Genomic DNA, 13,524 nt, shown 5'->3' with positions numbered 1-13,524 from the left:
ATTAAGAAACAATGACAAGAAACCAGAGACAAATTCCAGCCCCAGACCAGGCAGTATATCACAGAGTTTGTCACATCTGCTGTAAGACAGAATCACAGCTACCCCCGACTCCCCAGGGTCCTCAATACTTCCTATTGCACCACCATGTTTTTGCATACACAAAGCAGTTTTCCAGCACTAAGAAAACAATTCCAGTACAGATGTACTTCCCTTAAGCCCCTGAAGCCACCAGTTAACAAACGTGATTCCAGGCAGTTTGGAAGCACCCATCTTTAAGACATGAACTGGGTCCAACCCCAGAGTCAGCACATTGATACAGATCCACTTGTGGAGTCTCGTGAACACAATATTGCCTATTATTTGGGGCAGCCATTACAGAGTCACAATATTTAGTCAACCTTTTTACTTTTACAGTCATTAATCATGCACCATTTAACTACTGGTTTGTCATTTACTCTCCTAATCCTTTTCAAATCTTTCTGCTTATTTTCACATCTTTTTTTAATCCCATTCTATGCGTCTTGCTAATTACACTCCTTCACTGTCATAGGCTGCTACAACACAGACACACTGAGCCAGAGGCGGTTTCATCACTTGCTGGCTTACACATCCAATGAAGAGCTGCTGCTGCAATATTTTAAATCTGAAGATCTCAAAGTACACTTGATTGACTGGACAGCTACTTCACACCCTACAAAAGGGAGGGTGAATGACTGTTTAGTGCTGTACTTGAAGACGATGTTTCTAACCTTGCAAAGAACAGTGAGAAAGGGGAAAATTGGCCATGACTTCTGTGTTTTTTAAAATAAATAATTTTGCTCCTTTGCTTTCAAAGGGCTGTTATCTGCAGTTCCTGTTGGTCTCAGGGGACTCCCAGCCTCTAGAAAAGGGCACACAAGGCCAGCCTAAAAGTTGGAGGTCAGCAAAAGCTGAGATGTATCCAAGTGATAGATGCCAAAACCAAGTGATGGATGAACGAGACAGAAGCAGACATCACCTGAAAATTTAAACCCAATTGAATTATTCATGGCAAAAAGGAACAGAAGAGGTAGTGTGACATATATAATAGAGAAGGAGCTGAGGGAAACAGATGACTGCTGGGAGGAGCAGCAGAGTGGCTTTCAGAGGTACCCAGAGCATTACACAGACCAAAGTGTGCAGGTCCATGGATTTACTCCCTGCTCCCTCCTAGGAGGGGAGGCTCTCCTAGCAGGAGAGCAGGCAGAACCCCTCTCACCACCAGCAAGACCTACTGAAAGTGATGAAGAGGAATTATTATGCATAACACCTGCAAGAACTTGCTGTAAACACATTTGGCAGCACAGGGGGGTTCCTTTATGGCACAAACCATTTTTATCCATACCTAATATTTTCAGGTTTTCAAACGGTTGTCAGTGTGTTTGTAGAGACTGTTAATGAAGCTCATTGCTAAATGCAGTTACAATTCTGTAGCTATTAATACAACGTGACATCAGTTAATGTCAGCTTCCCAGTGAATCACAGTTGCAAACTTGTAGGTGTTCGATAGCTGTTTGTCAAGTTGAAATAGAACACTGTTAAATATAATCCGAGTCTGTCCTAGTTCTTCAGCTCTTTTTCCCCTTTCTCACTGCCGCCTTAGTGGACTGAATACCTGCATGTCTGCAGAGATAAGCACAGGAAAATTAAGGGAGTAAATAGGTTGACTATTAGACCACTTAGATCAGCAAGTTTTAAAGTGTTTGCTTTTGACTGCAATTTCCTCTCAAATCTGATGACTGTAAGAGCTTACGCTCAATGAATCTTTTACAACGTCTGAACCTTGCAGGGTTTACTCATATCAAGATGTTACGCTTTTCTTTTTTTCCTTCCTTACAAACCGAAATAAAAGACTGAGAATATTTCTGAACACCAGCGTTTAACAGGAGAGCCAGCAAAATCCAGTTTTCAAACCATTTACTGGATGTCAGTGACACAAGCAGAACATTTTTACATTGATGAACCCACACACAGCAAAACAATCTTAACGAAACAGACAGAAGCCTTGGTAGTTATTAACAAACACTTTGATCAATTAAACATTTTCAGTCCACCATGGGGTCCAATCACCCCTTCAAGATTCATCTTCTTCCTCAAAAATGCAGTTAGTACCCTCCACAGCTGATCTCTGCAAAGCCAGTCTTTAGGCTGTAGGGAAAGGTGTTGAGGGAAATAAACGGTTTTATAAACACCAGGAGATTAAGCAGAATGATGGCCTGAAATAAGACTTCCTGACTTTCACAGGAAGCCTGTCCTAGAAGCTCGCTGTCTCTCTGCAGCAGATGGCTGCAACGAACAGACTGTGAAAACAGAGTCAAATTCACCAACTAAAATGGGCTGTGGATAAATTGCTTGGTATTATTCCTAGAGCAGACAGCCAAATTTTGCCTTACCCAACCATCCAACATTTCATGGGGATCTAGTAGATAAGCCAGGAATAACGGAGTCAAAAATAGAACACGGTGAAACACAATGCCATGGTAGAGGCACTTGGCTTGGGCTGCGTCTTGGGAAAAATGGAGTTGAGGACTTACAGAGCAGTAAGAGCATTTCTGCAGGCACAGAGCAGACAGGTCACAGGAACAGACCCCTGATACGAGGCAGAAGCTAGGAATTTAGTTGAAACAGATGAAAAAAAGAAAGATAACTTGGGTCTCTGGCGTGGCTCAAGCAGAGCCCTGTGCCAAACAGGAGAGCTGAGATTTACTGTTGTGAAACTGTCCAGAAGAGATGTTTGCAAGACAAGTTCTTGCCTTACATTCAACCCGTACTTTCTCAGATCTTTCATTTATCCTCTCACTCCCTTCAAGTGGTTCTACCAGCTGGTAGCATCACAAGCCAGAACTTTGTACATGCCCCCTCTATGCCATGGCAGCAGTGTGAGCACAGCCTTGCTGCACACACACACCCAGGCTAATGGCTCACATCCCCAGTACGATCACCCACAGCTCACGCCTTTGAGGTAGGTGAATCATTAGGTAAGTGGCTGCCTCTATCTGTGCAATTTTCAGAAGTTGCTCATGCACAATAACTAAACCAAGCCTGCTATACTTCCAAGTGTCAAACAGAAGTGGAAAATATCAGTGGTGGAATGGCTGCTGGCTGCCTTACAGAAATACCCTTACCTTTATTGTTTCTTGCCAAGCCTCTAGCTTATCAATAAAACATTGAGAACAGCTCTTTCTGTGTCAAGGGAAAGGAGCCAATAAACACGTGTTGTCTGCTCAGTGAAAAAATCCATGATGCTAATTTTGGAAAACATCACCTGGCAGAAACATAAATACAGAATGAAAAAGGGAAAAAACAGACTGGCAATACTGTGAATCCTAGTGAGACACTGTTACTGCACAGGCAGCAGCAAGAACTGAAGTATTTATAGGCAGCCCAAAACCACTGCCAGAGACAGGAATGGAAGCAGGAGACAGAGTACGAGACCCTACAGAGCCCTGCTGCCCAGGAACAGCCCCAGGTTGACAGCATCTGCAGCACAGGATGAATTACAAGAGTCACTGTATTACACAAGGGAACACTTGCCTTATTTAAAAGACCCTAAAGACCAGAGAGCATTGTGGCAACCATCAGCCCCACAGCTACCAGCAGTCCCTGCAGAAACACGTACTGTTAGCAGCACAGCATTCCTACAGGCCCCAGATGGAGAAAGCAAACACAACGATGACAGTGAGCACCGACACCACCGCATGAGAGCGAGTGTCATGGGATGCTAACGTTGCCATGGCAATGTCCTCATACCGTGTAACATTTTGACACTGTCTGTTTTCTGGGAAGCAGCAAGGATGTGGCAGCCTGCAGAACCTGCATGGAACGGCTGTTAGAGTTTCGCCACGGCTCCTGCTGCAGCCAGCAGCCAATTCCGGCTGCCTGGGGATTGGACGATGACCAATCTGGCAGCTCTACTTTCTCAAATGCAGGAGGAAGCTTTTAAACAGAAACAGCTCCATAAATCACTCCGATTTAATATGCAGACTGCCAGGCTGAGCATTAGCCTGCACACCTACCTTCAGCATTTCTTGCCCCGGTTTCCAGACCAGCATTCTCAATGATCCTCCATCAACTTCTTTGAATCACAGAACTCAAATGAGCTCAGTCCTCCGCTCAGCCTGGCTGCGTGCAGTGATTTAATACCTTGGCCTTTATACTCACATAGAAACAAAAACCCCAAGTCCTAAGGGATGTAGCTGTAGGTTATGTGATTCCCATTGGCAGATGTACGTGGATCACTCAGATAAGGAACAAAAACCAGTGTGTTTTCTGAGAAGCATGTTCCAAAATCATCACTGACCAAATGGGAAACATAACAATGGGGCAGCAACTCATTTTGTTGGTTTTGTTTTGTTTAGGGAGGGAGGGGAACAGTGGACTGCAGTCAAACCTTAGAGTCAGTCTGGACCACTACCTACCTTTACCATAAGTTTAACAAACACCACCACAAAGGTAAAAGGTCTGTACACAACTGCTGCAGAGCAACTGCTTTGATCCCTTGGGCCACCAGTGGGACTTCACAGCAGTAAACAGAAGCAGAGAAAGCTGTTGGGTCTTGTTTGCCGTGCCAGAGCTACCCAGGAATGAGCTGATTCCAACACCTGGAGGTCTAATGAGCACAAAAAAGAAAAACCTCATTTATGCTCCTGACAGAGTGATCAAAAAACAAAATATGGATGTAAAGCAGCAACACTTAAATTTTGAATCAAGTTCTCCCAACTTTTTGCTAGCATTGTGATGACATGTATTGAAGCAAGAAAGAAAAGTTAAATAGTAGAAATAATAGCAAAAAAAAAAAAAACATCCACCCACCCACACAATCCTTCCAAGATGCTGAGAGGTGCTAAATGAGTAGCTGGTTTTCCAACAATGACAACAACTTTAATCTTCTTAGATATCTTGACTGCAGCACAATTAATGTGTTTGCCACCCAGGGGGCAGGATAAATTCCCTGCTCACTGTAAATACAAGATGTACTGGTGGGCAGCTGGCAAGAACCCCACACCCACACAGCAGGTCTGGCCCATAGGCAGCCGGGATGTTACACATAAAGGATGGCAAGCTGCAGAGACACAAAACCACGAGTGGGAGACCACAACCTCCTCAGACCACAACCTCCTCAGTCAGACCTGCCACCAATGCAGTAGTAGTGACTCATTAACTGTAGTTAGTTTTATTCTAACTACTAACTGCGAATCACACCTCACAGTCCCCCGAACTGAGTGCTGCACTAGGGAGGTAGGGGGCAAAGAGGGAGAGAAAAAGAGAAGACAACAGCCCATGCACTGGAGGCAATAGGTTTTCAAAGATGCTGCAGTTCACCCATGGACCCTCAGTTACAGAGCTGTACTTCAACTGCCAAAACCATCCTGAAAACATTTCAGTATTTCCTGAGGACAGAGCACTTATTACAGCCATTTATCCCACCCTTCAAGTCCTACTTCCCAGCAGCACAGCTCTCGCTCAGTGACAGATACAGAATCCAGAGTGATGCTGATGGGATAAAGTAGTTCACCATTCCAAACCAATAAGAGGAAATCCAGTAGAGGAACGTGTAGAAAGCTGTAACTTCTCAGTGTGGAAACCATTAAATGCACCAATGTCGAAAAGCAACTGAGCAGCCAGGCAGCCATTGTGCAATCCGAAAGTGGCAGGGAGCACATCTGAAATGGGGGCCATGAACAACGACAGGCCTGCAAACACACGTGCATGCTTGGGGTGCTGTACCCCAAGCGTGGGACTGACAACCCCCCTCTGCCAGCAGCCCTGACACCATGCTGTTCTGTGCAAAAATCTAATCAAACTTGGCAGGACCAAAATGCCAAAGGCTGAAAAACGAGAAGAGGGATGAGACAGCAGTTGTCATCATTACAGTTGTTTCCTGATTATTAGCGCAGGGCAGAACAGTTGTATGTTGTGAAGTGTAGCTCCAAAGCCAGAAGTGACCAACTGTTCCCCATGTCATTGGGAGCAACACAATAGTAACTCTTAATTTCCAGGATGATTTAGTTTACTGTAGGCAAAAGTGTCCTTCCAATTAGGAATCTTCAATAGGAAGAGCTGTTCATGGGAAGCTGACTCCTCAAGGACACCCTGCATCCCTAAGAGTAAGGAGACATCAGTGTGAATTCCCCTTACTCAAAGTAGTTTTTAATAAAAATGTGAAACTCAGCTCCACATGTGCTGTGCTCTCCAAACTGTTGAGCACTTGAATGTTCAGCTGGTTGTCTGAGCTCTTAGCGTGATGGAAGGTGACACAATGCTAATGGCATGAAGCTGAAATATGAATTATCTGCCACAGTGACTTCACTGTGGCTGGATTTGGTTAAAAAAATTGGGCTGCTGAGCTATGCTTTATTCCTATATGAAATCAGGCTGCATCAGGTCTTCCCAGGCTTCATATGCATGCAGTTTTGCAACAGCAAAACAAAAGATAACAAAAGCAGATTCAAGAAAGCACAGCTTGGTAACTAAAGCGGAGCCTAATTTGTGCATACCATAATTAAAGCAATGGCCCCTCACAGAGGCATCATTTGTGCTGCACGATCCCTGCTTTGACACACATTCCCATACATGTAGCACAGTTCTACCCTCTTCCAGAACACAAAACCAAGTCTCCCAGGACCATCATTACATAGATCAGTATTGCATTCAAAGCGTGTTGGGGCAGCACTGGACTAGAAATTCTTATTCAAACATGCAAACAGAATTTTGTGGCTGATGTCTGAGTGGGAAAGATAGCAGAGGGGATGGCAGGGCCATCCATGTAAACCACATCTCACTGCCCTACTGCAATGTGTAGGCAACTTACAGACCACTTCCTCAATTAAAACATTCACATTTCTAATCTAACCAAGGCACTCAAATACGAGCAGATAGTGCTTCAGAATCTAATTGCACAGATAAATTATTTCTTAAAACAACTGCTCCAATCAAATCTAATTGCTCCCCTACACAAAGCAGAAACATACGTTCTGTCAAACAGAAATGTTGAAGCAAAGTAGTTATAGCATTTCATGACTTGTCCCGATGTAGAAATCTGACAGAGTAAAGCCTTCCTTTTAGCCTGGAGAACAGAGTGCTTTTGAATTAATAAATGTTGCATTAGAATTAATTTCACATGAAATAGAAGCAGTAAGGAAACAGTTTCTCCCAGGCAGAAAGCTTTTCAGGCACACACTCTTCTACTTAGAGTAAATTGACAGCAAAATAAAGGAAAAAGATATCCTTCCCTCTGTGGCTGGTGGGATGGCATGCAGGCAGTCCTGCGCAGCGCTGCTCACAAGGCTGGTGTGTACAGCATCCTCAGAGCACCTGCAGCACGTGTCAGATAGCCCCATTCAAGGGAAAGAGGTGGCATCATCATTTCCCACAACTCCAGGTGTGTGCTGCAACAACCAGTGCTATGGGGACAGCAGACACCTTCAGAAGCTCCATCACCTCACTGACATCCCTCTCCTCTGCAAACTCACAGCCAGATGACCACCAAGGAAAGGCTGGGAGCAGTGACAGGCAGCCCCAGGTTGTGTTTTTGGGCAGAGCAAACCAGCCTGGCCCTAAGGGAGCGCTCTGCTTGCAGTATGGCACAGCAGTACCCAACATGTGCTACCAGAATTCTGCAAGGAGCTGTTCTGGGTGTAGAGGACACAGTGTCACAGAGCTTACTCTAACGGCAGCCCACCACTCAGCAACCACAAACACTTCCCTGCATACCTGTTTGTTCCAAGGCCAATTCGGATCTGTCTTGCAGCATACAATGCTGGATAAGTCCTGGAGTTTAAGTCCTTGCAGAGTTCCAGGAATGAACTATAATTTCATTTGTAAAAGGTTAACAGGAAAAATGCTTAACGCTACAGCCACACAAATCATTTCCTTGTCCTCTGCATGGATGTGGTTGCCTACCTCACCAAGAACCAACAAATCTGGTTTTGGACCATCCTATAAACCTGTAACATCTTTTGGATAAATGCACTAGAAGAACTAAACTTCAATACACATACATTAAAAAAAAAAAAAAGACTTGAATCATCTTCTTCTCTGCAGATCACACGAACCCCAATCCAATACAGTGTTACAACTGAAAAAAAATCCATGGCAACTAAAACTTAAAAAGCTACACAGGAGAACTGCTTAATAACTTTATGACTCCTTAATGTTTAAAACTATATACAACTTAAATGGTTAAAATTAGTGAAGTCCAACAGATAAGACCCAGGCAAAAGCGTTTTTTACACTAACCTAAAAGTGCACAACCAGCCCGTTATTCCAGCCCAACATTAAATGTTACATTAATATTTCACATGGCTTCTCTTCAAAGCAATTGATCACAGCGCAGTGCATCTGTCAGTACTTGATAGTGTGTGTGAGCAGCTTCCATCTCGAGCTCAACTCTTCAGAACAAGCAGCTGCCACGAGGAAGGCTTGCTGTCAGTATCCAGGAGACATTTTGACTTTGGAAACCATTTTCTCCATGCCACACCCTCAGTTCCAGCTGGCTGAGGAATGACTGCACCCTGTGCCTCATAGCATGGCAGAGGTCAGCAGGCACACTGTGTTGGGACCCCAACCCATCAGACCCCAACACCACGCAGCTACGGCCTCGGTTTGTGACAAAGCCTCTCAGCTCCCTGTGCTTCCATAGGTGTACAATCCTGCAAGTCACTCAAGCTCATCCCTCTGCTCACGAGGGCAGCTGTATTGGCAACATGAGCCATGGCTTACCTCCCAAACAGCCGCATCTGTCTCTTGTCAGAGCAAACCTCAAGTGTCTTCTATCAGTGCAACCGGATTTCTTTCCCTATGAAACTGGGGCACAGGGTGGAAGGGAAAGGAGCTGATGTATGTCTGCCCATCAGCCACAGCAAAGCTGGAACAGACACCAGCATCAGAAGTGCTCCTGGATCCTGAAGTTTAGGCACCATCTTCCGGAAACCCAACCTCCAGTTCCAGCCCTGAGAGCACCCAAGGCTGGCAATGCCATTCTTAGGAGACACCATCAAACCTGCAGATTCCATGGATTTCAAAGCAGGCTACTGAGCACATCAGTTACGTTTGGCATTGCCCCACCTGTGCCTGCAAGTACAGCCTGTGTCCCTGGTCACATGGGTCACATAGGCTCCTGCATGTGAGCCCATCCCTCCTCAGAGCTCCCGGACACCAATCCCCTTACCCTGACTGTCCCTGGCAGCAAAGCCACCTCCTTGCTCCCACCCAGAGCTTGCTAGGTTTTGCAAGCACAGCTCCAAGTCTGCTACTGTTAGTCTCCGCCAAATCCTCACTTCAGCAAGCAGAAGTTAAGCATATCAGCCCCACTAACCTTACAGACTGTCCTCAGCCCTGGGTGAGGCTGTCCAAGACCTCTCTTGGTAAAAGGGTTTTCAAGCACTCTGTTCTGCAGAACTCAGACCTCAGTTGCAACCTGCACCCAGATCGCACAAGCTGTCTACAAGGCAGGTTCCCACAGTCATCATAAATCCCCAGCACACTATTTTTAACCTATGTGCACTTGCCACTTGGCAGTTCAGGTCCTTCTGACATGTTGCCACCAGCAGAGCTGATTCCAGCCAAGAGCAAGACAAAGCATCACAGCAGATCCTCAGAACAGTCAAGATTTATGTTCACACTTACAAATAAGGAGGGGTTTCAGGCTCACATCTCTAGAAATGTGTGCACACAGGGGGCAACCACAATAGAGTTAGCATGTTTGTGATGGACAGCAGCCAATAAGTCAGGAGAGCAGAAGGCCCTGGGTGGCAGGCAGGTTGCAGGCAGCCCATCACACCCCAACAGGGCAGGGGAATAACACCCAGAGCCACATGTAGGTAAGTAAACCTACTTCGTACCCATAGGTACGCATCCATTTGGACATCCACACTTAATTTTGTGTAACCTCTTTATAGCCTACTACTCGATAACTGAAAAATTATCAGAGCGTTGGCGTTTGCCAGGCGTTTGCATAAGCTAAAACAACAATTAGGCAGATAATAACTGCAGTTTCAAAATCGTTAACATCCACTGACATTGATGGGGACCCTGGTGGAACGAAGAGAGCAGCACTCAGCCAGCAGGAAGCACGGCCACATTACCATTCCCAGACCAGAAGAGTGATTAACCTAACGTCCTTACCCTATTGAGTGCAGACAGTAATTTCTGTTATTTCAAAGCCTCACTGCAGCTTACTGGTGAACAGAGCTCAGTGTTTGCTCAGAGTATCCTCTTTGTATAAGCAGCTGAGGAACAAGCAGGGTATTACAACACAGGAGTGCAAATTCCAGTGCCACTCCACATTGGTCTCTTTGCAGAGGCACACAGTCCTGTTTGTCACAGCACACACTGCAGGCTCAAGCACACCCTCACTATGGGATGACTGGCTCTGGAAGCATTCCAAAGATTACCACTTTCTCACTTCAGGTTCTTCAGTCCCATCACTGTCCTATGCACACCAGCCTGCTGCTCCTGCATGCTATGTTACAGACAGGCATCACCTGCATTCACTTTGCAGCTGAGAAATCAGTTCAAACCTCACTGGTTTCATGGCAGGCAGAAAAGCCGTAAAAGATTACAAGAGTCTTCTTCTATATTGTCCAGAAGATGAACAGTGTAGAACAAAAGGGCCAGTGCAGAGAAGGGCACATTACAAGTCAAAAAAAGCAGATCCATTTTCCAAGACTAAAAGTGCCTACATGTACAACCAGCACTGGGCAACCCCAGCGGGCAGCTCCTGCACCACCACACCTCTCAGCATGGGCACTCTGACAAGTCTCCTCCCATTCCCCTTCCATCTGACCCACCTGAAGTAACTTCAGTGATAAGCTCAAAGTTTTCCTTGTTTGTAAATCTGAGCTCTCACTTGGCTGCTTTCCCCCTCCAGAGGGATGCCACAGCCATCCATCAACTCCTCGTTCTTTTTCCATAGGATGAGTATTCTCTTAAAGCTGCAGTTCTCAGCTTCAGACAAAATGGATGATGTGTCTGTCTGAAATACAACTGTTACTTTGTCAGTGCCCATAGGATCAATTTTATTTTTTTTGCTGTTGTCTGTTATGGAGAACACCTTGCCAGATGCAGCATTCATCTCCCCCGATGGGGTGATTAAGATATATATATATTTATATTTTACTTTTTTGTGGGGGAGGGGGCAAGAAATCACTTTGCAACTTTAAGTGGTCAGAATCTCACAATTTCAAGGCTATGCATGGGGATGAACATCACAGAATATCACCTGGCACAACCTCATCATTTCTTTTATAAATCTCCCTTTCATGACATTTACTTTCTCAAAAAAAAAAAAAAAAATTACAGGCTGGAGGTTTTAGCATGAAAACACATTACAAAGCAGCACACACTCATTCTTGCTGTTGGCTCATACGTGTCTGGATGCACAATAAGAAGCAGAAAATACAAGAACAATACTGCAACATCCCCAGTGTATTGAACATCACCCCAACAGCTTTGCTAACATGACTAACTTGGGCAGGCAAGAGCCACTAATAAGCTGATGGAGAACGAAAGTCTTAATTGTAGATTCATTTAATTCAGAGACAAGCACTTGTGTTGTATTAAGAGCAGCCTATTAGCATTCATGCATGAGCATTCAGTAAGTGTGAATAAATAAACACAGTTTTGTGCAAAACCATTTTTCTAAGCACTGGAACAGAAAGTATTTGCTTCACTATCACCCTGCACAGAGCAAAGAGGTCGGGCACCAGGGAACGGGATGCTGTCCAGGGCACTGTGTCAGGTTCTGGTACTCAAGCATGTCCCACCATTAATCATTTCTGAAGCAACAGCGCCAGGACTTCCCAAAGCTCCTGTTATTGCCACACACTCAAACCAAACCTGAACTGAAAATAAATAACGAGCAAAATTTTGAGAACAAAATTAAATATCTATCCATTGGGGAATGCAATCCTGTGCCTGCTCCCTGGCATCCTCGCAAGATGCTGATGACAATCACAAGTTAATCACACAGATGATGAATTTATTCTTACGTCAATTCCTCCAGAAACAACAACGTTAAAGGTGCAGCAGTGCTGATTCGCCCATGTATTCCTGCTGGCATTTGCACATCCTGGGATGAGCTAACAAAGGCGCATGCCGGCATTTTGAGGGATGCAACCATCATGGTCCATGCTAAAACATGCCTTAGTTAACAACTTTCATCGTTTGCTGCTCAGAGGATTCACGTTCAGGCTCTGGCACAGTTTGTGCTGTGAAAAGCATCACTCAGGATTGAGGTACTGGAGATGAAGTGCTCGTACACAGCTCTCCATCCACTCCCTGGTGTGCCCTCACTCCCCATCGAGTTGCTGTGCTGCCCTCCGCTCCCGGTGCCCTTCCTTTGCTACTGCTATCCCACTTTGCTCACTGACAACCCTCTCCTTGAAGCCTGGCTTTATTTTACGGGCACAGCCAACTGTCTCCGTTTGCAGGCAGAAATCACTGCAACCGTTCCGAAAGGATTCTGTACTCATCTCATGATCCACTTAACCCTTGTTAAACGGAACGATTCTCCCTCCCCCATCCTGAAAGCAGCACGGCGTGCTGTGCTAATGGCAGCCCAAACCAATCATCCCGAGAGCCGACTGCACGTAAATCAGCAGCCGGCTGGTCGCAACGTCCAGCAGCAAAACCACCTCCTCCCTCACACAGGAGGGAGCTCAGCGCAAGGAGAGGGCTGAAGCTTCGGCTGCTCATCTCGCACGTCGCGATTGTGCTCTCAGAAGGGCGAGCGCGTGAAAAAACATCCGTCCTTTATTCTCGCACGGGCACACTTGCAGCACCCGGCCCAACGCACGCGGTGGGTCCGGCGCACCCGGTGGGGCGGGAGGCCCTGCAGGCACCGCACAGCCCAGCGTCTGCTGCCCCGCACGCCGTGCCCCTCCCCGGACAGACGGACACAGGCGGACAGACGGACGCGCGCAGCCCCGCACGGCTCTCCCGCAGGGCGCCGCCCGCGGCCTCGCCTCCCCGCACCCGTCCGCCCTCCCCGTACCCGCGTCCTCCTCGTCGAAGCTGTTCATGCAGGGGAAGTAGATGGCCAAGGCCTCGAAGGAGGCGGAGAGGCTGAGGCGGCTCTGCGACCGCTCCATGAAGAGCCCGGAGCCGGGCGCACCTCCGGGGGCTTCGCCCGCCGCCGCCGCCGCCGGCGGTTTGGCCAGCTTGGCCGCCCCATTCTTCACTCGTAGCACGGCCCGCGGCGTCTTGGCTGCTGCGGGGGCCTCGGCGAGGCGGCGGTGCGGTGCGGAGCGGAGCGCGGAGCTCGGTGCGGAGCGCGGCCACCTGCTGCCGCCCGGCGCTCTGAGCGGCGCCCCGCCCCGCCCCGCAGCCCAGCCCAGCCCAGCGGCGCCAATGGCGGCACGAAGGGAGGGCCGGGCCGCGCCTCGCCGCCGCCGCCGCTCCTCTCGGCTGCGAGGGTCCGGTTCTCAGCGCCGGGCCCTGAGCCGCGAGGTTCCGGCGCCCCGCAGAAGCCCGTTCTCAGCCGAGTTGTGGCGGCGTTTAAAAACA

The 13,524-nt window shown here is 47.2% G+C and overlaps 1 protein-coding gene across 4 annotated transcripts in view; it reads right to left on the bottom strand.

Moving 5' to 3' along the window:
- RIMS4 (regulating synaptic membrane exocytosis 4) overlaps nt 1–13,318 on the bottom strand; it is a 49,991-nt gene extending 36,673 nt beyond the window's left edge. For all 4 annotated transcript variants that reach the window (XR_016471844.1, XR_016471846.1, XR_016471845.1 and 1 more), the window contains exon 1: nt 13,013–13,318. Coding sequence is in view for 1 of the 4 variants with exons in the window: in XM_090151975.1 (XP_090008101.1) it covers nt 13,013–13,109 (97 nt within the window). In the remaining 3 variants the exon portion in view is untranslated. The remainder of the gene's footprint in view (nt 1–13,012) is intronic.
- Nucleotides 13,319–13,524: the final 206 nt, after the last annotated feature.

The sequence above is a fragment of the Phasianus colchicus genome, chromosome 17 (genome assembly GCF_987193195.1).
Source record: "Phasianus colchicus chromosome 17, bPhaCol1.hap1.1, whole genome shotgun sequence".
NCBI classification, from domain to species: Eukaryota; Metazoa; Chordata; class Aves; order Galliformes; family Phasianidae; genus Phasianus; species Phasianus colchicus.
The sequence above is the reverse complement of the archived record's forward strand: the minus strand, read 5'-3'. Positions and strand labels throughout refer to the sequence as shown.